Genomic DNA, 22,643 nt, shown 5'->3' on the forward strand with positions numbered 1-22,643 from the left:
TTACATCACATAAACATGATACAAGTTATCCATAAACATCAATGGGTTTCGTGCTGGTCACATTAATCTATTACAGGAACATATATGTCGTGCACAGAGGAACACACAACCTTATCGTCTACTCGTCATCACTACCAGGTTAGTGTGCCCGGGTCATGAGACTACTGTGAAATGTTACATTTCTTCCATGTGTAGTGTGATGAACTTAGTTCAAATGTGTACACTGAATGTATACATGCCATGTATACACACAATATGTGTGTGTGTGTGTGTGTCGTGCGTGGGAGGTCACGAGTCGTGACTGGGTACCCAGGGTGTGGACAGGACAAAGGGCACCACAAGGAGGGACGCATGTTGCTGACGGCCTCCTGTACGCCACCCCTGTCCCTTGGGGGAAGGGGGACTGTGGGGGGACTGTGGTGGAGGGGGGGGGCTGTGGTGGTGGGGCATAGTTCACTGGGAGAACACCTCAGGAAGAACACTTCAGAGAGAACACCCCAGGGAGAACACCTCAGGGAGAATAACTCAGGGAGCAAAGTGAACACGGAAACATAAATTAAAGAGGCAGGAGACCGGGGAGGAGGGGGGCAGAGACCACCGAGGGTGATATCAAAAGACCAGTCTAAAGTGACCGTTGCATACCTTGTGCTGTCGCGGCTCTCGATGCTGCTGACGGCGTGGAGGGGCGTCTTGGCCCGCACCTCCTGCTGGGGCTCGTGGTCCAGGAGCACCTCCCTGGGGGACGCACGGTCACGCCGGCTCCCGCGGGACGACCGGGTGATGCCGTACGCTTTCTCCGGCGTACCTGGCAGGGAGTCTCCACTCTCACTAAGACACGCTCCCTCCAGGTCAAGTCTGTCCTCACTGTCAGTACGGTCACACTGGGCCTCAGCGGCGTCGTCCGGGTCTATTTCCTCAGTGTCGTCGAGGGTGTCGTTTAGGTCGTGGGTTAGTTCAAGCTCGTCCCCGCTCTTGTTAGCGTCGGCCTCGGCCTCGATCCCGACCCCTTGGTGGCCGTTGGTCAGCTTGGCCGAGCTGCGCCTCTTGCTGGAGCGGCGAGAGCTGCGGTCAACGCTGGGGCTCTCAGCACTCTTGCTGAGCGTAGGCGCCTCCCGCCGAGGGCTGGGCGTGAGGGGGGAGGGTGGGGTGTCCCGAGCACTGCGCGCCGAGTGTTGGCGCCGCGGGCTTGGAGACGTCCGGTTAGGAGTGGAGGATCTGGACCGTGACCTGGCCCGCGGGAGTTCAGATGTAAGGTTGGGGACACTGGTGACGTAGATGGGCGAGTTCTCGAGGACGCCGTTGACGTCGTCTCGCTGTTCCTTTGGGGTGGTGTGGACGGGAGAGCGGCCGCCCGGGCTGGGCTGACCCCCGCCGCTGCTGCCCACACTCACTACACTCTTGTGAGGCTCCAACTGTAAACAATACAATCCCAGTTAGTCACACGCCAATATATAATAACTACTACTAATAAATAACAATAATCTATACTATACTACTACTAATAATAATGTGTTAATAATAATACTGTAATAATAATGATAATTTACCGCCCTTTCATCACAAGGTTCCACAGATCTGCAATTAGTACTAAATTTAAGTCTTGTGGATGCACCAGTACCACAGATCCACCAGCACCACAGATCCACCAGTACCACAGATCCACCAGCACCACAGATCCACCAGCACCACAGATCCACCAGCACCACAGATCCACCAGCACCACAGATCCACCAGTACCACAGATCCACCAGTACCACAGATCCACCAGTACCACAGATCCACCAGTACCACAGATCCACCAGCACCACAGATCCACCAGCACCACAGATCCACCAGTACCACAGATCCACCAGTACCACAGATCCACCAGCACCACAGATCCACCAGCACCACAGATCCACCAGTACCACAGATCCACCAGTACCACAGATCCACCAGTACCACAGATCCAATCCAGTACCACAGATCCACCAGTACCACAGATCCACCAGCACCACAGATCCACACAGCACCACAGATCCACCAGTACCACAGATCCACCAGTACCACAGATCCACCAGTACCACAGATCCACCAGTACCACAGATCCACCAGCACCACAGATCCACCAGTACCACATTGTTAAAAGTGGAGAATGACAAGTGTGAAAAACGACAATTAAAAATATTCACATAACACACTCATCCTTAATTGACTTAAGTGGGATATAAAGTTAATTTTATCCGAATGTGTAAGTTAAGGATGTGATGAGAACGTTAAATGGGGATATATCCTTCAAGATGGTGGCCGAGGTGTGTAGGATGAAGAGTCCTTGAGGTGAGAAACACACACACACTCTCACCATCACCACACACACACACCACCTACACACACCTTCCCTCGCCACCACTCTCTCCTCGCCACCACCTCCTCGCACCACTCTCCCTCCTCACTCTCTCTCGCCACTCTCTCCCTCGCCACCACTCTCTCCCTCGCCACCACTCTCTCCCTCGCCACCACCACTCTCTCTCACCACCACTCTCTCTCTCACCACCACTCTCTCCAACACACAAACTCCACTACTCCTCAGCAAAGCACAACTTACTTTCACCATAATATAACACCCTAATATACGTTTCATTATATAAATTACTGGCAAATGAATACAAACTGCTCTTGAGGTGTGAGTTATATAGAAGATCCTGACTTATCTGAACCCAAATAGTGTTGAAAAAATCTGACACAACGGACCAAAGATTTTGACAACCTTACCGAGACAACAGGAGTCGCAGTGTTCATTCTGGAATTCATAGATCACCCCAAATAAAGATAGTTTTTGGGGTGACTACAATATTTCAATACTTTCTTCTCATACTCGCTGGGAATCTCTCAAAGTCCCCGGCGCTGGTAAGGACATGAAAATCTCTTACTCTCATTTATATTCATATTTCGTAAGGAATATTTGAATACATGCATCTGGCTGTGTGTCGGAGCTTGAAAACTTCTCCCCAAACCTTCTCTTGTGAGTACGTTTTGTCTGCTCCGTATTCTCCTCCTGACATGACTGATGGATGTATTATACGCATGAGGGACGTTTATTGAGCTGTGGCTAATGAATGAATCTTGGTCACTATTGTAGGATCACATTGAAGATTTGACCACAAAATTGTTTCACCTAAAGATTAAGACATCCTAACGTTACCGGCGGGGTTGGGTTGGGTTGGGTTGGGTTGGGTTGGGTTGGGTTGGGTTGGGTTAGGTTAGGTTAGCATTTAAGATGAAATAAGCTGGGAGACTAATCTTTAGATGATCCCCATTGTATATTTATGTTGCTGCTGATGTTTTTGCACTCAATAAATATACTCGCAAAACATTAATTTTTTTTCCAGCAATATTTCAACACTTCAATAAAACTAAATAACAAAGAAGAGAAAAGAAAAAAAACGACAGCAGGTACAGAAGGGGACACTAATTTAATTTCCTACCTGAACACAACACGGGTAGCTACTCTTACTACACTGTTTCCTATGACGTTTAATTAACTTTTATATAACTTGATACCAACAATTGTACTGTATATACGAGTACACATATTCTTCAGTAACATACATACATATACACGTATGCATACAAAATACAGAAGGAGGAAGAGGAGAAGGAAGAGGAAGCGGCGGAGGAGGAGGCGGAGGAGGCGGAGAAGGAGAGGAGGAGGAGGAAGAAGAGACGAGGGGGGAGGGAGGAGGGGGACGAAGAAGCCGTTTAAGACGCTAGCTACTTAATGCTAATGTGACCCACAAGGAGCCTGTCTTACCTACCTGCACCAGACGTCTTCCCTCTGCCTACACCACCCACACACACACTGTCACGTCCACACCCACACACTCCCTCGCCACGCCCACACACTCCCCCGCCACGCCCACACACTCCCCCGCCACGCCCACACACTCCCCCGCCACGCCCACACACTCCCCCGCCACGCCCACACACTCCCCCGCCACGCCCACAATAGCCAGCAGCGTCTCACAGGCCGTAAATCCAATTGTTCAATAAGGTACGAACTTTTGAGCTTAAACGCAAAGTGTAACTCAATAGAAGTTAGGCGAGAGGAGGAGGTGGTTAGCATAAAACAGGGCGGGGTGAGAAGGAGGAAGAGGGGCAACAGGAGGAAGAGGAGGAACAGGAGGAGGAGGAGGAAAAGTATGAAGAGGAGGAGAAGGAAGAGGTAGAGGAGAAGGAAGAGGAGGAGGACACGCCTTCTATCCACTCCTCAGTCACACCTGGCTTTAGTTAATGCCCCGCGACGCTCCTCCACAAAGACCTCACACAGCGACCATCGCCAAAACAAACTCTCATTAGCGGTGAAACAACTCCTTAGACACTTCAAAGCCATTCCCTGCCACGAGAGAGGGACCAAGTGTACGGCAGACCCTCCATCAGGCCGGTGAGAGGGAGCAGGTGTACGGCAAACCCACCTTCAGGCAAGTGAGAGGGAGCAGGTGTACGGCAAACCCACCTTCAGGCAAGTGAGAGAGACCAGGTGTACGAGACCCACCTCTAGGCAGGTGAGAGGGACCAGGTGTACGCGGACCCAACACGAGCGACAGGTACTAATGAAGGTGGGAAGAGCCGCTGATACTAGAAGCCTCGGCCACACACCTCCTCTCACCTCTAGTCTCCTCGGGCTTACCGTCATCCCCTTTACTCCTCTTCTGTTCCTCTTTTTCCCCTATTTTCATCTCCATTATATTATCCATCCTTGATTATCTGTTTATTCGTCTCCCTATCCACCAACAAGTGTCCTCCCACATTTCAATATAGTCAGCTGTAGCCTCTACAGTCTACACCGTCAGCAGGTACTCTTCACCCCCAGCAGTCAAATGCACCTTCACCGCCTCCTGCAGATGCCCCCGCCCCTCTTCCCAGGCCCAGTCCTCCACCCACTAAAATAAACCATCATACACACACTCATTAAATGTCACCGTAGCTTAAAATCACCCGTATTCTAACACGAGAAATCTTTTAAATGACTCCCAGAGGTTGTTTGGCTTGAGGTCTTCCCCACCCCCACACAGGGACTTTTTGTCAGCATTTATTCACCTTTTATCCGGTTATTTACCAGTGTCCAGTTATTCCTGCATGTCCACACTTAAATCCTTGTAAGTTAAACTATTTCCGGGGTCAATCTCTTCACAAGATTCATTTTCTTTCAACCGTCTTCAACCAAGCTGATAAATTTAATCCCCATCAAGAAATCCCCCCCCCCCCTCACCCTGTCTTGGTAATAGATCTCACCGTCCCACAAACTACAAACTAACCCACACATAATTTCTCTCTTATAACTTTAGCCCAAAAAAGTAAACAACTTGGACCGCCTTATGGAGTGTAAGTGTGTGTTTCTTAGAGCGTGTAAGTGTAGGTGTGTGTAGTAAGGTGCATCACCCAGCTGGTATAACGGAACAGCAACAATCAGACGACACTGTAATTCATATAGACTACAGCAAATGAAAAAGTAGAGACCATCAAGTTGACAACAGACACATTCGCGGGTTGTGGAATGCAGTAGGTAAGCTAGCATACGTATTCATCATGTTGATTACGGTAGATACGAAACTACAGGCCATCAGTTATTCTATACAGCTTGTGAATCTTAGACTACAATAAGTCCTTGTGTAGTAATAGTCAAGAGCTACAGTATTGTGTATCTTAGGGGCCAACGTGGATTTTGTCTTCCAGTCCAAAGATACGTAAAGACATTAACTACACGTATTCGGAGCTAAAAACCAGTTACTTTACTTAAATCTAGAGTTCAGGAAGGGTTTATAAGTCTTGGAACCATCTACAGCTACTCACTAGGTACGGTACGTAAAACCATACAACTGCTTACTTCCGGGGACACCAGTCAGGCGTACAAAACACTCGGGCGAAGTGTCAGTTCATGCAATGTTTGGTTCCTTTTTCAAAATGCAACCTTGACTACTCCTTTCCTGACCTCTAAATCACTGAAGCTTCACGAGTTTAAATAGTATGTTTATATTTCTACTAATGGTAATATAAAATAGTTTGCGCACGAATTCAATTACTTTATTTTTAATGACAGTGTAGTGTTACGGATATATTGAGCACGACATATAACTGAAGGTATGAGCCACGTTAAAAGGCAGCCACAAACTATAGTCGTCTTGTTGCTCTTGTTTTTGTTCTGCATTTAAATGTTTCAAGTACCAGGTTTTTAATAAAGACAAACGTGTCACCTGGCCCCTTGTGTTCCTGCCACCTGGCCCTCAAACCTGGCCCCTTGTGTTCCTGCCACCTGGCCCCTTGTGTTCCTGCTACCTGGCCCCTTGTGTTCCTGCCACCTGGCCCTCACACCTGGATCCCAGAGAACATAACATTCCTAAAATGTTGGGAAATATGCTCCAAAAAAGACAGCATCTGCTTGTATACCCCGACCTCGTGCTGACACACCCCACAGTACTGACAATATTCACACGACAGAAAACTTAATCTGTGTCAGGGGATGGTAAGGGGTGCAATTCGTTAAAATCAATTTCCTCGCCGTCCGGACTTACAGAATTGTTCAATAGCGTCCGGATTCCTCTGACAACTTGTTATTGTCCGGATTTATGGCATCGTTCCTTCACTGTCCGGATTAACGGTATCCCTCTTTATCAGCTGGATCCCTAAAGATGGCCCTACACCACCACCACCACCACTACACACCTGGCTGCGAGGGGAGGTGCAGAGCTCTTCAATTACGTGACAAATCCTCGACGCATTACACTCTAACGACGCCCCATAACCTGGGCTCTACCTGGACACGGCTCACGGGGCCTCATCACACCTGTCTGAGACCAAATCTGCCCGGCCTATGGTCTTATCAATCAGACTGTTCCTACTCACACCCTGCATGACAGCATAACAGAGATAGTGAAGGACTGGTTATGTCACACAAATACACAAAAAAAAACTAATATACAGAAACACACAAACAAAACAGACGACCAGACAGACAGGTCCCAGCCGTCACAACACGCAGGAATCAACCTCTGCCATGACGTCAGCGGTGAGCGACGCAACCCGACCAGTAACTCAGGTAAATGAACACGTCAACACACCTGCCAATTATATCCCACCACAACAGACAGCGGAACTACCCATAACGGTGGTGGTCCTTCCCTCCTTCTCCTCATAATGCTGAACTCCTACTCCCTCACTCCCTCCCAAACCCACTACCTCCCACACCCTCCACTCCCCACCCAAACCCACTCTACCCCTCCCAAACCCTCCACCCCAAACCCACTACTCTCCCAAACCCTCCTACCTCCCAAACTCCACTACTCCCTCCCAAACCCTCCACCTCCCAAACCCACTACTCCTCCCAAACCTCCACTCCCTCCCAAACCTCCACCTCCCAAACCCTCCACTCTCCCAAACCCACTACCTCCCAAACCTCCACTCCTCCCAAACCCACTACTCCTCCCAAACCCCTCCACTCCCCTCGAATTATCCCTCAACGCATTCCTGATTACACACACACACACACACACACACACACACACACACACACCGTCCGCAGTGTGGCATGGCATCTAGATCAACATCGCCTGACGTTCCTACTGTGCAATATCAACACAGAACTCTTACCTACGTAATGTTGCATCACAAAACGCACCATAATCATGACAAGAACTTCATTTACACTTGTGAATTGTACTTTATTGTAAATCCTATGTAAACATTCCCAGCACGAGAGAGAGAGAGAGAGAGCGAGAGAGAGAGAGAGAGAGAGAGAGAATAACAGAGGGCCATCACCACCGTCTCCCACATTCTCACGCTGCTTTCACGCGATATTGCGGGATTCATCTGCGTCAAGGCGTGCGTCTCGTCTCCTACGTCAGGGTGTGAGTCTTAATTATCTTAAGATCTATTAGATTACTTTCAACTGTAAACGCACGCACGCGCACACACGATTTTTTCATTACTAATATTATTACAATTAGTAGTTTCACGATTATTATTATTATTATTTCTTTAATTATTCTTATCACCAATCATCACAATTCAACTCACACAATATTCACGTCCCCCCAGAGGCGCCCCTAAGCAGTAATATTCTGGGAAATGACCCAAGTTAAGGCATTTCCCCCAGGCAGGTGCTTCATGCCTTGTGCTAACTGATTACTACATTCCTTTTATGGTGGTGTGCTGGCCACGTTGGATCCCTGCTGGAGGTGAGGGGAGGGGGGAGAGGAGAAGACTGGAAGAGGTAAGGGTGAGGAGGAGGAGGAGGAGGAGGATTGGAAGTAGAAGAGGAAGGAGGAAGAAGAAAGAATGGAAGAGTAGGAGGAGGAAGAAGAAGAAGAAAAGATGGAAGATGAGGAGGAAGAGAAAAAGAGAAAAAAATCAGATGAGCAAAAAGGAAAAAGAAAATGTATAAAAGAGAAAGAAACAGAAATAAGAAGTGGAGGAGGAGGATGTTTTCGGCAGAGTGAGAGAGAGAGAGAGAGAGGGTGGGGTGTAGTGAGGCCGCCTGTCCACCGTCACTCATCGTCAGCCTGTGGTTTAGTTTCACTTTAAATAATATTATAAGACCTCCTCGTACCTGTCACACCTCACCTGTACTGTACCAGGCGGGGGGCGACACTGTACTGTACCAGGCGGGGGCGACACTGTACTGTACCAGGCGGGGCGACACTGTACTGTACCAGGCGGGGGCGACACTGTACTGCACCAGGCGGGGGCGACACTGTACTGTGGGGGCGACACTGTACTGTACCAGCGACACTGTACTGTACCAGGCGGGGCGACACTGTACTGTACCAGGCGGGGGACACTGTACTGTACCAGGCGGGGGTACTGGTCACTCAATACCTTTATGTACACAACAGAAACGGGTGAACCAGTACTACTGTTTTCATCAAGCTATTATAGTTATCACTGTTGTTACTACTACGGATGCTACTACTACGGCTGCTACTCTTAATGGTTACTATCAAGGTGTAGTCTACAGTTAATACAATTCTAGTTATTAACAGTCAGTTATCACCACCAGTCGAGCGCGTCTCCACTGTGGTCTGGCGTGTGTGTCTTACAGGAAATACTCTTGCCTTCCACGCATACAGAGGTCTCTCTCTCTCTCTCTCTCTCTCTCTCTCTCTCTCTCATACTCTTCAACCTTCCTTCCTACAATCTTCCCATCCCCACTTATCACCTTCTTATTCATTATTCTCGCTTTAATATATCTTTCTCTATTTTTCCTTTCCTTTCCATCCTTCCCTGGCGTCTTACCTATCACTTACCTTATTACCGTGGTCAGTAAATTCCTCACTCCTTCCTTCCCTTGCACCTTACCTATTATTTACCCCATTATCGTGATTACCAAGTCTCTTCTCTTTCCTTCCTCCCTCCCACCCTTAGCGCCACCACCTCCCCCACCACTTCCCCACACCACCACCACCACCGCCGCCGCCTCCCCATCAGCGCCTCCCTCAGGTGGAAGGTGACGTTCTCTGCTTGATGTTACTTTTACCTCAACTCTTCCTTTCACTCGCCACCAACACGAGGGTTCGGACGTTCCCACTGATCCACTTCTCAGTCCCACGGCTCTACCACCTGCCTCCTCTCCCACATCAGTTCATTGTAATCCAGCTTTCTTCTTTGTCATTATGAGAGGAGGGGGGGAGGCGGAGCGGCTATCTGAACATCTTGTCATCCAACCACGAACCACATCCTCCAGCAACCCACCAATTCATCCATCCACCCACCCACCAACTCACCTCATCCACTCCAACACTCCAGCCATTTAACCTCTCGACACACACAGGACAATAAATATCCTAGTTATCTGGCAGGATCTTGAAGGAAGCTGCCGCGCCTCCTATTAGCCAGCTGGGAGTCCCGACCGTGATGAGTTCCACCTACTGTCAGACAGATGGAATCACACACCACCTCTGTAACATCCACCCCCAACACAGCTCGACACTACCACAACTTACTCTAAATCTTTCCACACCTTCACCTGCGACCCACATCACACTAGAGAAGTATACACAATGTCTTCTCATTCTACCATAACAAAAACAGCACTTTAACACACACCCAAACACTTCCCTTAATATATTCATAGAACGCCACACACACACACACACACACACACCCCCTCAGCTTACCCTGGTGCAGCAACGAGGAGGTTAAAGCATGCATCATGAATACCCAAAGTGCTTCATCATTATTCATAGAAGGGACACCCGGGTCGCTGTGACGTGCACCGAGTCTTGATAACATCACTTCGCCGCACTTAGCCTCTCCCTGGTCTCCAAGATGGCCTCCGCACGTCTCCAAGAAAGTCCAGCATGTCTTGACTACGAGGGTAAGTCTCCCATACGTCGTGGTCAGGGTTGCCTACCTCCAGCTGACCTCCCTCGTCTCTTATAGTATGACCCTAGTACGTCAGGTGAAGGCATACTGACCCTTTGAGGACGATGGTTTAACCGTTCCCGGTATGATTGATTACTTAACCCTCTGATGATTATCTAACCCTTTGAGGATGATTATCTAACCCTTTGAGGATGATTATTTAACCCTTTGAGGATGATTATTTAACCCTTTGAGAACGACGGTTCAACTCTCAAAGGGTCACAAGCTCTACTCCGTAAGCACAGGTAGTTATAAAATGATTTAATATAAGAAACATGACCAAAAAATTACTTGGTTCCTAGCTGAGTCACCTCTCCTAGGGTCTTGCTGGAGAAAGTATCTCCAGGATGGCCTCCACAGAAACGGCTGACGCAGGTTATCTCCGTGCTGGCCGTCAAAGATCTCCATATAAGCAACAGGTTCAGAGCGCTAATGGTGACGGAGCCAGAGGTATACGGCAGGCACAGGGATTTCTCTTTAGTTCAATACGTTTTCTTCTGCATTTACAGTTGACCGGAACTTTTATCCTGTTTTCGGCTATCTCCCACAGTTCTAAATCTTCGTCTCATCCCTTCGTAAGGTTCATCGTCTCTCGGCATTGTGACGTGATACAGTCGTTGAAATAACAGGATACTGACAGCTTACATAGCTGTCAGTATCCTGTTGCATTGTTTGTACAGCGTGTATAAACTCAGAGAAGACAGTGTATGAAATATGGATGTTGATTTCGTATACTTTAGTCACATACTACAACTCCGCCCCCTCCCCCCCTCCTCTGCCCATGGCGTTGTCTACCTCAAACTATCCGCTACCCACCTCAGATCACAGGGAATACGGCGCTTCTTCCATCCCGTCAGTACCCCGCCCTACCTGTTCCTCGGGCGGCGGCGGCGGCGACGTAGCTCGACACCAGTGTAACAAAGGTTACCGAGCGTTCATACTAAATAGGACTGGCGCCGCTGTGAAGCAGGAGGTTAACAGTGTCCATATATGTAGGCCAGTGTGAACGTCAGTAGTGGTTTACCTCTTCCTGTATACAGCGGCGACATCACAGAATATCACACTCGTATTCCTGTGATACACGTTGCCAGTCCTTCCCCGGGTAGTTCCTCGTCTCACCACACCTCGAGTCTCGGCCTAAAGCTCGGCCGTAAACGCTTGATCTACTACACTATAGTTCGTTGTTGCCATCCGAGGCTAGTACACCGTCCCGACCCACCGCCTCTTTCTCGTCCGCTGTAAAAACTCACCAAACTCCTCTCTTAATACGCTGACCAGATGGGTTGCTATTTTTACCTGTAGCCAAAACTAACACGAACTAACATTACCTAAATATCTGATACAATACCTCGTCCCACATCTACTGACAGAACATACAAAACTAACGAAATTTTGCTCTGAGAATTTATGAACGCTATTGTCAACTCAAAATCAACACTGAACAATAATTCTTCATTATTACATCACACTGCAACAGCAACAACGCGACGTCTTGGTTAGGTGACTGCAGACGTTCACTGATGTTTAGTTTGTTCCATGTTAAAAGAAGTGATGCTGGGTGGGGGTGATGGAGGGTGGTGGGGACAGGGTGTAGGTATGGGTGGGATATAGTGTGGGAGATCAGGTGGTGATGATGGTGGTGTGTGTGTGTAAGAAGCGGTAGTCTAGAGGAGATGATAGGAGTGAGGGAGATGGGGAGAATGTGGTAGTGTAGGTAAGATGTTGAGGGAAGGGTGGGGTGATATCTGAACAAGGAAGGGCGTGCTGAAGAGAATTGGGAATCTGGGAAGCTGGGAGGGGTCGGGAGCGTTGGGAGTATTGAAAAGAACCTAAAAGAAATATGGAGAGAATGTACTCGTAGGTAAGTGGGGGATGAAGAAAGAGAAATGAAGTAGGGAGACGGGGAGGTGAGGAAGGGGGGAGAGGGGGTGAGGGATAGATGGAGTCGAACCTGGGGTCCTGTGAAGGAGTATGAACAAGTAGCGGTGAATGAACGAGTTAAGACAACCTGGATAAAGATAAAAAACACAACGGGGAGAGAACGGAGAGGAGAGGGGCGGGGCGGAGTGGGGGACGGGGCGAGGGAGAGGAAGTGGGGTGAAGAAGGTGACTCCGGCGAGAGGTCGAGAGGGTGAGAGATAAAGTTAGTGAAGCCTCAACATATACGAGAGAAGAGATGATGATGATGGTGGTGGTGAGAGGGAGGTGGTGGTGGTGAGAGGGAGGTGGTGGTGGTGAGAGGGAGGTGTGGATAAATTGTGGATGAATTAGAGGGGAGGAAGGCGAAAAGAAGGAAGAGGAAGAGAAGGAATCTATATCTTCATTCACATACGGTTTTTATTTTTCACTTGTAGATTTTTTTTATTTATTTATGTCCTCTCTTCATCCATCTATCTATCCATCCATCTATCCATATTAACATACTCTATATCTATATCCATCAACTTATCTATTAATCAAATTATCTTTATCAATTACAGTACGAAAAAATCATCCATTTAGCCAACTAACAATTTCTATCTATCCATACCATCCTGCACTCATTCCCTTCCAGATTATGGCCCTACGTCCACTACCTAACCCAACCCAACCCAACCCTAACCTACCCCTACCTAACCTACAACCAAACATCTTGTCCTACTAAGTTCGAGATAATCACCACAAGCTTCCCGGCCCTCATGAGACCCGCCGCAACACTCGGGAGACTTGCTTGCGTTGGTCCAGCAGCCACGTAGCCTAGACAAGCAATTGACACTTTACTTGCATAGGGGAGAGAGAGAGGGAGAGAGAGGAGAGAGAGAGAGAGAGAGAGAGAGAGAGAGAGAGAGAGAGAGAGAGAGAGAGAGAGAGAGAGAGAGAGAGAGAGAGAGAGAGAGAGAGATGAGAGAGAGAGAGAGAGAGAGAGAGAGAGAGATAAGAGAGAGAGAGAGAGAGAGAGAGATGAGAGGATGGAGAGAGAGAGAGAGAGAGAGAGATAAGAGAGAGAGAGGGAGAGAGAGAGAGAGAGAGAGAGAGAGAGAGAGGAGAGAGAGATAAGAGAGAGAGAGGGATAAGAGAGAGAGGGATAAGAGAGAGAGAGGACAGCAGGAGAGTGAAAGTGACAAGAGAGAGGAGGGACAAGAGGGGAGGATGTTGAGAGAGAGAGGGAGGAGAGAGAGGGAGGGAGGGAAGCAGGAGAGAGAGGAGGGAGGGAGAAGAGGAGGAGAGGAGTGGAGGGAGAAGAGAGAGAGAGGAGGAGGAGAAGAAAGAGGAGGGAGGGAAGAAGAGAGGAGGAGGAGGAAGAAGAGAGGGAGGGGAGAGAGAGAGAAGGAGGGGAGAGAGAGGGAGGGGGAGAGAGAGGAGGGAGAGGGAGGGGGGGGGAGGAGAGAGGGAGGAGAAGAAAGGAGGGAGAGAGAGAGAGAGAGAGGGAGAGAGAGAGGGAGAGAGAGAGGGAGGGGGAGAGAGAGAGGAGGGAGAGAAAGAGGGGGAGAGAAAGGGGGAGAGAGGGGAGGAGAAAAGAGAGAAAAGGGGGAGGGGGGAGAGGGAGAGAAACTCAATAAACCAGGTGCACAAACAAAATAAGATAAAAGACATTGAAGGAGAGACGGGTACAAGGAAATAATAAATAACAGAAGAACACCAAAGACGCCATGACACACTCCACCAACCATAAGAGACAGTGTGTTGATATTTCGACTTGTTGTCTTGACTTTCTCCTGTTATTGTTTACTCTGTCTTGAATTGTCTTCCCTGGTAAACCCCCTTCCCCTTGTTTGAGGTTTGTGTCCTGTATTTAACCCCATACAACAGTACGTATATGAGACTGAATATAAAGTGGAGATGTACTGAATGGTTCTATTGGCGGGTGAGAGAGAATGAGGGCAAACGGTGGTGTAGACACACACGTCAAGAGGCCGAAAGAGCACCTCAGGGTAGTAGTTCCTCCACGGCAGACGAAGGCCAACAGTAGCATGGTGGTGAGGAGGTTCGTATAATAAACACGAGACTTGCTAGCCAGAGAACACATGACGGATAGGATGAGTCAAGGCCGCGGGGTAGTGGAGCGAGACAAAGAGGTGGCAGGAGGAAGTGGGGGATAGAGACGCAGCAGCAGCAGTCATCCCATCGAGTGGAGGAACTACTGCTTCTACCTCCTGAACCCAAGGTGATGCTGCCACGCCCCGCCCCGCCCCGCCCCGTCCCACCCCGCTCTGCCCCATCTCAACCGGGTGCTGTAGGCGACGTGGAGATTAACACCGCTATGCTGGAGGGTGTAGCAGGAAACGCCAGATGATGAGGTCACACAAGCTCGTGAGAGAAGGAACATCACGACCAAAACACACTGCGTAAACTTCACAAGAAAACAAAACAGACGAGGAAAATAAAAAAGAAAAGAGAAAGAGGTAGACAAGTAATAACTCTGAAGAAAACACAAGTAAATAAATTGATAAAAGAAGGAATAATGATAAGACGTAACTACAACACCTAAACTTAACTTACATTAACTGATACACAAACATTCTGACAAACCACAACAATGACTTAAGGCATCAATAGCTTTGTTTGTCCTTCATGTAACTCACCTGCCAAGGTTACCAATCACCGTTCACCAGATCTTTATTTTCTACAAGTAAGTTCTGTCTGTTTGATATGGTATTAGTGAAGCCATCAATAAGGTGAAGATCAACCCCCGTACACAATCAAAGCCAAGTTTAAACTGCACAGACGTGAGAGTGAGTAGAACAGCTGTGGGGGAGAGGGGTTAGAACAGGTGTGAGGGAGAGGGAGCAGAACAGGTGTGGGGGGTGATTAGAACAGGTGTGTAGGAAAGGTAAAACAGATGTGTGTGTGTGTGTGTGTGTGTGTGTGTGTGTAGGAGGGATAGAACGTGTGTGTGTGTGTGTGTGTGTGTGTGTGTGTGTAGAAGGGATAGAACGTGTGTGTGTGTAGAAGGGATAGAACGTGTGTGTGTGTAAGGGGGACTAACACACCGGAGAGAGAACAACTAAGCGACTACCACCATACACCACCACCATACACCACCACCATACACCACCACCATACACTACCACCATACACCACCACCATACACCACCACTATATACCTCACTCACTCAAGTTCACACGGAGATAAAACAGAAACTGAATGTAAACAACAGCATTTATGGAGAACCAGAGTACTTAAGAAGTTTATATAGGAAGATAACTTCACCTAACATTGTAGAGGATGGAAGAAATATTTGACGACGTAGATAATGGAAAATAAAATAAATATACAACACTAACGATTTACATAAAATTCTCAGCTATACCACCAGTTCTATACACCAGTTGTTCATTCATTTTCACAACTGACTAAAAAAAATCCACTACAAAATCCACTTACCGTGACCTTCAAAATATAAACTCACTGTGTCTGGAAATCATTGAGCAAAATTTGTCACTCGCTAATGGATGAAAATTTATTTACGCTGATCTGTTTGTCCTAACTTGACTGATAAAAATGCTTTCAGTATGAGGGATTGTTTCGTTTTCTTTTTTCTTTTGTTTTTTCTGGTATAAGCACCTGCCACCAATCACATCATCTAAATGTAGAACAATAGTCAACTTGCACAAAAAATCATCAAACGGCACCAAAGTTCCTCCTCATTACCATCACAGCTCACATCAGTATCATCTCTCATAATTATCCGCCCAACACCTCTACCTTAACAGTTCACGGCTCAGACCCTCCCCCATGTGACCACTCGGGCCGCCTACATAACCCCGGGCCGCCTCACCAGCCAGCCCACGACGGCCGTCAGTCACTAATGGTGTGTGACGACCACTAATGGCCGAGTGAACGGTGGAGTTAATGGCGGTCCTCACTCGTCTCCTGTACCAGACTGATCCTAAGGTGGCGAGGGACGGCTTCTACCTATCTCTAACCTTCATTCCTTCCCTAGTTCAGCCCTGCACCCCCCCCCCACCCTAGTTCAGCTCTGCCCCACCCTCATTCCCTCCCTACTTCAGCCCTGCTTCTCCCTTCCTCGCTACCCGGATTGAAACAAACTGAAAATTAACATAAAATAAACTTAAATGAAAAATGAGACAAATAAGCGAGAGGGTGAGGGTGTTAAGAGAGTGGTCAGGATTCTCTATCATGGCGGAATGTGAATTGAGGAGGGTTTATATAACACCCTTTCCTCTAACCCTGAATTGTGATCGGGGGGAAGATCAGGGGGGGCAGGAGAAAGGAAGGTTAGGTTAGGTTATCATCATGGGGTGAATCAAGGGGTTGGGAGGTTCCTATCACCCCCCTCCCGCAACTGTCATCATGGGGGGTGAATCCAAGGTTGGGGGAGGTTCCTATCACCCCCTCCCCACCAGCTGTCATCATGGGGGGTGAATCAAAAGGTTGGGGAGGTTCCTATCACCCCCTCCCCACCAGCTGTCATCATGGGGGGTGAATCAAAAGGTTGGGGAGGTTCCTATCACCCCCTCCCCACCAGCTGTCATCATGGGGGGTGAATCAAAAGGTTGGGGAGGTTCCTATCACCCCCTCCCCACCAGCTGTCATCATGGGGGGTGAATCAAAAGGTTGGGGAGATTCCTATCACCCCCTCCTCACCAGCTGTCATCATAGGGGTGAATCAAGGTTGGGGAGGTTCCTATCACCCCCTCCCCACCAGCTGTCATCATGGGGGGTGAATCAAAAGGTTGGGGAGGTTCCTATCACCCCCTCCCCACCAGCTGTCATCATGGGGGGTGAATCAAGGGGTTGGGGAGGTTCCTATCACCCCCTCCCCACCAGCTGTCATCAAGGGGTTGAGTGGCAGCAGAGCCTTCATGTTTACTTTAGTCGAGAGTGTTGCCTTAACAAAACAAACCTGGCGATATTGCCTCTTACATGACTTGCTCCTCCTTCCCTCTCTCTCCCCTCCTCTCTCCTTCCTTCCTCTTTTATTCTCTCTCGCGGTTCTCCGTGTACTTCCTTCTTTCCTCGTCTTCACTTTGTCTCTCATCATTCTTTCCCTCCTGTCTCTCCCTCTCTATCGCCGTTCTCCCTCTTCCCTCGTCGCTATCCTTCTTCTCTCCCCTGGCTATCATTAGGTTCTCACTGTTTACTCTACCCTTAAAAAAATACAAAGGATATCTCGAGTACACAAACCCACTCAAAACACACACACACGCATGCATGCATGCATGCACACACACACGCACGCGCGCACGCGCACACACACGCGCACACACCCCCATCCACTCACACACACACACACATCCGTACGTAGGTGTTTATTTACCCAAAGAAATATATATAACCCTTGAGTCTCACTTACGCCGCCATCTTCCCTCATTGCAGCAACAGTGACACACACACACACACACACACACACACACACACACACACACGCTGCAACTCTATTAATAAACCGTTTATTATTATTATTATTATTATTATTATCACAAAACCCCACATCATATTTGTGCTGTTCCACCTGGCTGACTGTCCCACTCTTGACCGTACAATTAACACACCTGGCGTACGTCCCTTCACCTGGGCCAAGGCATCATTGAACATCCAGGGAATGAGAAAACTAACAAGGGCCACTACAACATAAACAAGGGGCATGGAGGCATAAGACACATTTAGGCACTAACAAGGGACACCTAGGCAAGGCATCATCAGGGAACACTCATGGCATCAGGACATAAGACAAAAGGGCATTACCAGGGCATATTTTGGTGAATATCACATCTGTTCACCTACTTCCGAGATGCCTTACACAAAAGGATGAGAGAGAAGGGTGGCGGATAACAGGAGGAAGTGGATCAAAACAAAAGTGTAGTATTAGAAATAAGAGGTAACAAGACCACCACTACCACCTCCACCTCCATCACCACCACTACCACCTCCATCACCACCATTACCACCGCCTCCATCATCACTGCCTCCTCCTCCTTCACCATTACTGCCTCCTCCTCCTCCACCTTCACTGCCTCCTCCTCCTCCTCCCACCATCCACTACCTCCCTCCCTCCCTCCCCTCCCACCATCCTGCCTCCTCCTCCTCCCCTCCTCCTCCCTGCCTCATCCCACCCCTCCTCCTCCCCTCCCACCATCACTGCCCTCCCTCCTCCCCTCCCCACCATCACTACCTCCCTCTCCCTCTCCTCCCCTCCCTGTCACTGCCTCCTCCTCTCCTCCCACCATCCCCTGCCTCCTCTCCCCCACCATCACTACCTCTCCCACCATCCCCTGCCCGCCTCCTCCTCCATCACTGCCTCCTTCTCCACCATCATCATCACCACCACCACCACCTCCTCCACCACTACATCCTCTCCACCAACCATTACACGCCTGTTGTCATACTTGCATAGTTTTGTGATCCATAAATTCGATGGAAAATATTTGTCTAAAATAGCTTAAGCGCAGAACCGTGATGGTCCCTCGCAGGCTGGGCCCCGACCCTCACACACCTCCTGTACAGTAATAGCGACGCCTGGTACAGTAACGGCGACGCCTGGTACAGTAACGGCGACGCCTGGTACAGTAACGGCGACGCCTGGTACAGTAACGGCGACGCCTGGTACAGTAACGGCGACGCCTGGTACAGTAACGGCGACGCCTGGTACAGTAACGGCGACGCCTGGTACAGTAACGGCGACGCCTGGTACAGTAACGGCGACGCCTGGTACAGTAACGGCGACGCCTGGTACAGTAACGGCGACGCCTGGTGCAACAACGGCGACGCCTGGTGCAACAACAGCGACGCCTGGTGCAATAACTGGCGACGCCTGGTTACAATAACGGCGACGCCTGGTACGGTAATGGCGGCGCCTGGGTACAGTAATGGCGGCGCCTGAATTTTATTAATGGCGGCGCCTGGTACGGTAATGGCGCCTGGTTTTATTAATGGCGACGCCTGGTGTCAATGGCGACGCCTGGTACAGTAATGGCGACGCGCAATTTTGGTAATGGCGACGCCTGGTACAATGTGGCGACGCCTGGTACCCGTCCCAATGGCGACGCCTGGTGCAGTAATAACGACGCCTGGTGCAACAATGGCGACGCCTGGTGCAGTAATGGCGACGCCTGGTGCAGTAATGGCATGCCTGGGTACCGTAATGGCGACGCCTGGTACAGTAATGGCGACGCCTGTGGTACAGTAATGGCGACGCCCTGGTGCAGTAATGGCGACGCCTGTGGTGCAGTAATGGCGACCTGGTACGGTAATGGCGACGCCTGGTGCAGTAATGGCGACGCCTGAATTTGCAGTAATGGCGACGCCTGGTACAGTAATGGCGACGCCTGCGTTGCAGTAATGGCGACGCCTGGTGCAGTAATGAGCGCACGGTGCAGTAATGGCGACGCCTGGTACGGTAATGGCGACGCCTGGTTGCAGTAATGGCGACGCCTGGTACGGTAATGGCGACGCGCTGGTTTTGATAATGAGCGCCTGGTACCGGCTAATGGCGACGCCCATAGTTTTGGCTCAATGGCGACGCCTGGTACAGTAACGGCGACGCCTGGTACAGTAACGGCGACGCCTGGTACAGTAACGGCGACGCCTGGTACAGTAACGGCGACGCCTGGTACAGTAACGGCGACGCCTGGTACAGTAATGGCGACGCCTGGTACAGTAATGGCGACGCCTGGTACAGTAATGGCGACGCCTGGTACAGTAATGGCGACGCCTGGTACAGTAATGGCGACGCCTGGTACAGTAATGGCGACGCCTGGTACAGTAATAGCGACGCCTGGTTCAGATAATAAAAAAATTATCTTAAGAATAAAACCTTAAATTTCCTCAATATTATTTGGAGTTCTTAATATTTACTGGAACTTGATGCAACTGGGGGAGCACTGCTTCCCTCACCACTCGTCGTATTTCAGTAAAGGTAAAAACTAGACAACAATACAGGAAATGAATTTTCGTAAATTATATTTCAAAAATATATAATTTATTGGTGGAAATTTGTCAAATAATAATTATTATTCGACGCTGCTCCACTGACCTTCAAACACATTCCTTCTCTGTTTTTCTTCGTAACATTTTTTTTTACCACCATAACTAAATGTCTCCCTTCAGCTAGTGAGACATAATCCAGACATCTCCCCCCACCAGCTGTCATCTACCACGACAAACGTAAACAAACACACATCTCCCGGGTCCTCCCAAACACCATGGGTGGCGCGGGACAACAAGTATAGAGGGTTAGGGGGTGTCTTACCTGCGAGGAGAGTTTGGTCATGTCCACCGGCTTGATCTTCTTGAGAGCTGAGAGCCGCTCGAGGCGCTCTCGAGCCTGCTGCTCCACGGCGATGACGAACGCATCTTGAACGTTCGAACTCGCCGCTAAGTCCACAGCTGCCGGGGAGAGAAACAGTCGTTATTGAAAGTGAAAAAGTTGATTTAGTTAGAAGGTTAAGGGTGTATTAATGATGAAGGTTACAACAATCTTCAAAGGGCACTTCTCATTAAAAAATTCACATTACATATTTTATACGTATATTTGGTAACCTTTACTCACATTTACAATAAAAAATCACATGAAAATAAAACTAACAGATCATTTAGCTAAAAAGGTTGAAATTATAACTCTACCATATTAATAACACCGTAATAACCGAGCCACTGGACTAAAATAACTTCTTCAGGAGGCACCACAACCATCCCCCTAAGTGAACGTGACTTAATATATACCAAAGTACAGTATATATATATATATATATATATATATATATATATATATATATATATATATATATATATATATATATATATATATATATATTATTATTAAATAGCAATATTATCAATGTATTCATAAAGGTTAACAACTAGCTCAACGAGTCAATGACAAAGTTCTGGGAGAAAGTCCGTGATTACTGAAAACTTCCCCCAGAGATCAGGACTTAATAAAAAGTGGACGACGAGGGGAGGGAAGCAGAGCGTGAAGCTGGCCAGTCCTCACTGTCTACCTGCCTCCAGGGGACGGCTACTTGTGAACCACCCACCCACCTACTCCTCATCCTGACCCACATCCTCATCCATACCCTCATACTCACCCCTATCCTCCACCTCACCCACCACCACACCCTCTTACCACTACCACCTCACCCACAACCTCCACCCACACCTCAACATCCCGGAGATGAATGATAATACAATGTTGACTACACTAACACCAGGGGCGAGGGATAACTATAACAAATGATTAAAATAAAAGATGACAAAGAATAAGAGAGAATAATTCCTTACTACACTTAACCTCTGGACAAGAGACTTAACAAAAAAATAAAGAGGACACTATTTAACACTCCGCCTTGACCAAACCCTCTACACTGTGTATATAAAGCAACTCCTCCTCCTCCTCCTCTCCCCTTATTGACACTCACTGTTTATAAAGTTTACTGCACACGTCATCAAAACAAGACAAATGTTACGTAATGGTTCAATCTTTTAGCCTTGATGGATTGCACTGGACTGTGTTGTGAAAGTAAGTTTGTCTTGTAAGTTGATATTTATTTATTTTTTGGGGCTTCATTTTTATTCTTAGCTATTATTCCGGTGTTGTAAAAAAAAATAGTAAATGCATGGACACTCACTCACACACATATACGCACGCTCAAACAATTAAGCACACCCAATAAAACACAAATGCAAGCAAGCACACGCGCACGCAACCAAGGACACACGTGTACACAAACAGATCACAACAAACATATGTGTGCACATTCCCCCAAAACAAACAACATACATACACGCCACTAGCCCACACACACACCCGACAGACCTCTCGACAGTTCTCACATACAAGTTTTATTCGTCAGATGACTCGAGGCCTCGCGTAGCATACAAAAGATGAAGGCCACGTCGTCCTCCTCTCTATCTCGACGAAGTGTCCTTTTTTACCGTGAGTGGAGACCAGAGCGTGTAAGCAGCACTCTGGCGGGAGGCTGGAGGGACACACAAGTACCACTCCAGAGGCCGGAGTTGTGACAGGCGACGACACACTCCTCTAGAGAGACAGAGACTGGAGAACTTCTCTTAGTTGTGTTAAAGAAGAAGAAATACCCAGTTTCTCGCACTCCATTGAGAGTTTCAAGGCTAGTCCTCCAAAACACAGCATCTCTTGCACATGTCACCCTCAAAACAAATCGCCTCCTCCACTGGTCACCCTCAAACATCATGTCTGTCACGTAGCTTCCCTTCAACATCATGATGGCTCGTCATCCAAACACAGGATATCCTACCCCACCCACCCTCCAACACAACACCACCA

The 22,643-nt window shown here is 48.5% G+C and overlaps 1 protein-coding gene across 8 annotated transcripts in view; it reads right to left on the bottom strand.

The window, feature by feature from the left end:
* Positions 1-22,643, bottom strand: part of LOC121857817 — a 273,121-nt gene that overhangs the window by 81,019 nt on the left and 169,459 nt on the right. For all 8 annotated transcript variants that reach the window (XM_042354070.1, XM_042354071.1, XM_042354073.1 and 5 more), the window contains 2 exons: positions 20,589-20,725; positions 643-1,412 (listed from right to left, as the gene is read on the bottom strand). In XM_042354070.1, coding sequence (XP_042210004.1) covers positions 643-1,412; positions 20,589-20,725 — 907 coding nt within the window. The remainder of the gene's footprint in view (positions 1-642; positions 1,413-20,588; positions 20,726-22,643) is intronic.

The sequence above is a fragment of the Homarus americanus genome, unplaced genomic scaffold (genome assembly GCF_018991925.1).
Source record: "Homarus americanus isolate GMGI-L3 unplaced genomic scaffold, GMGI_Hamer_2.0 scaffold13846, whole genome shotgun sequence".
In the NCBI taxonomy this organism is placed as follows: domain Eukaryota; kingdom Metazoa; phylum Arthropoda; class Malacostraca; order Decapoda; family Nephropidae; genus Homarus; species Homarus americanus.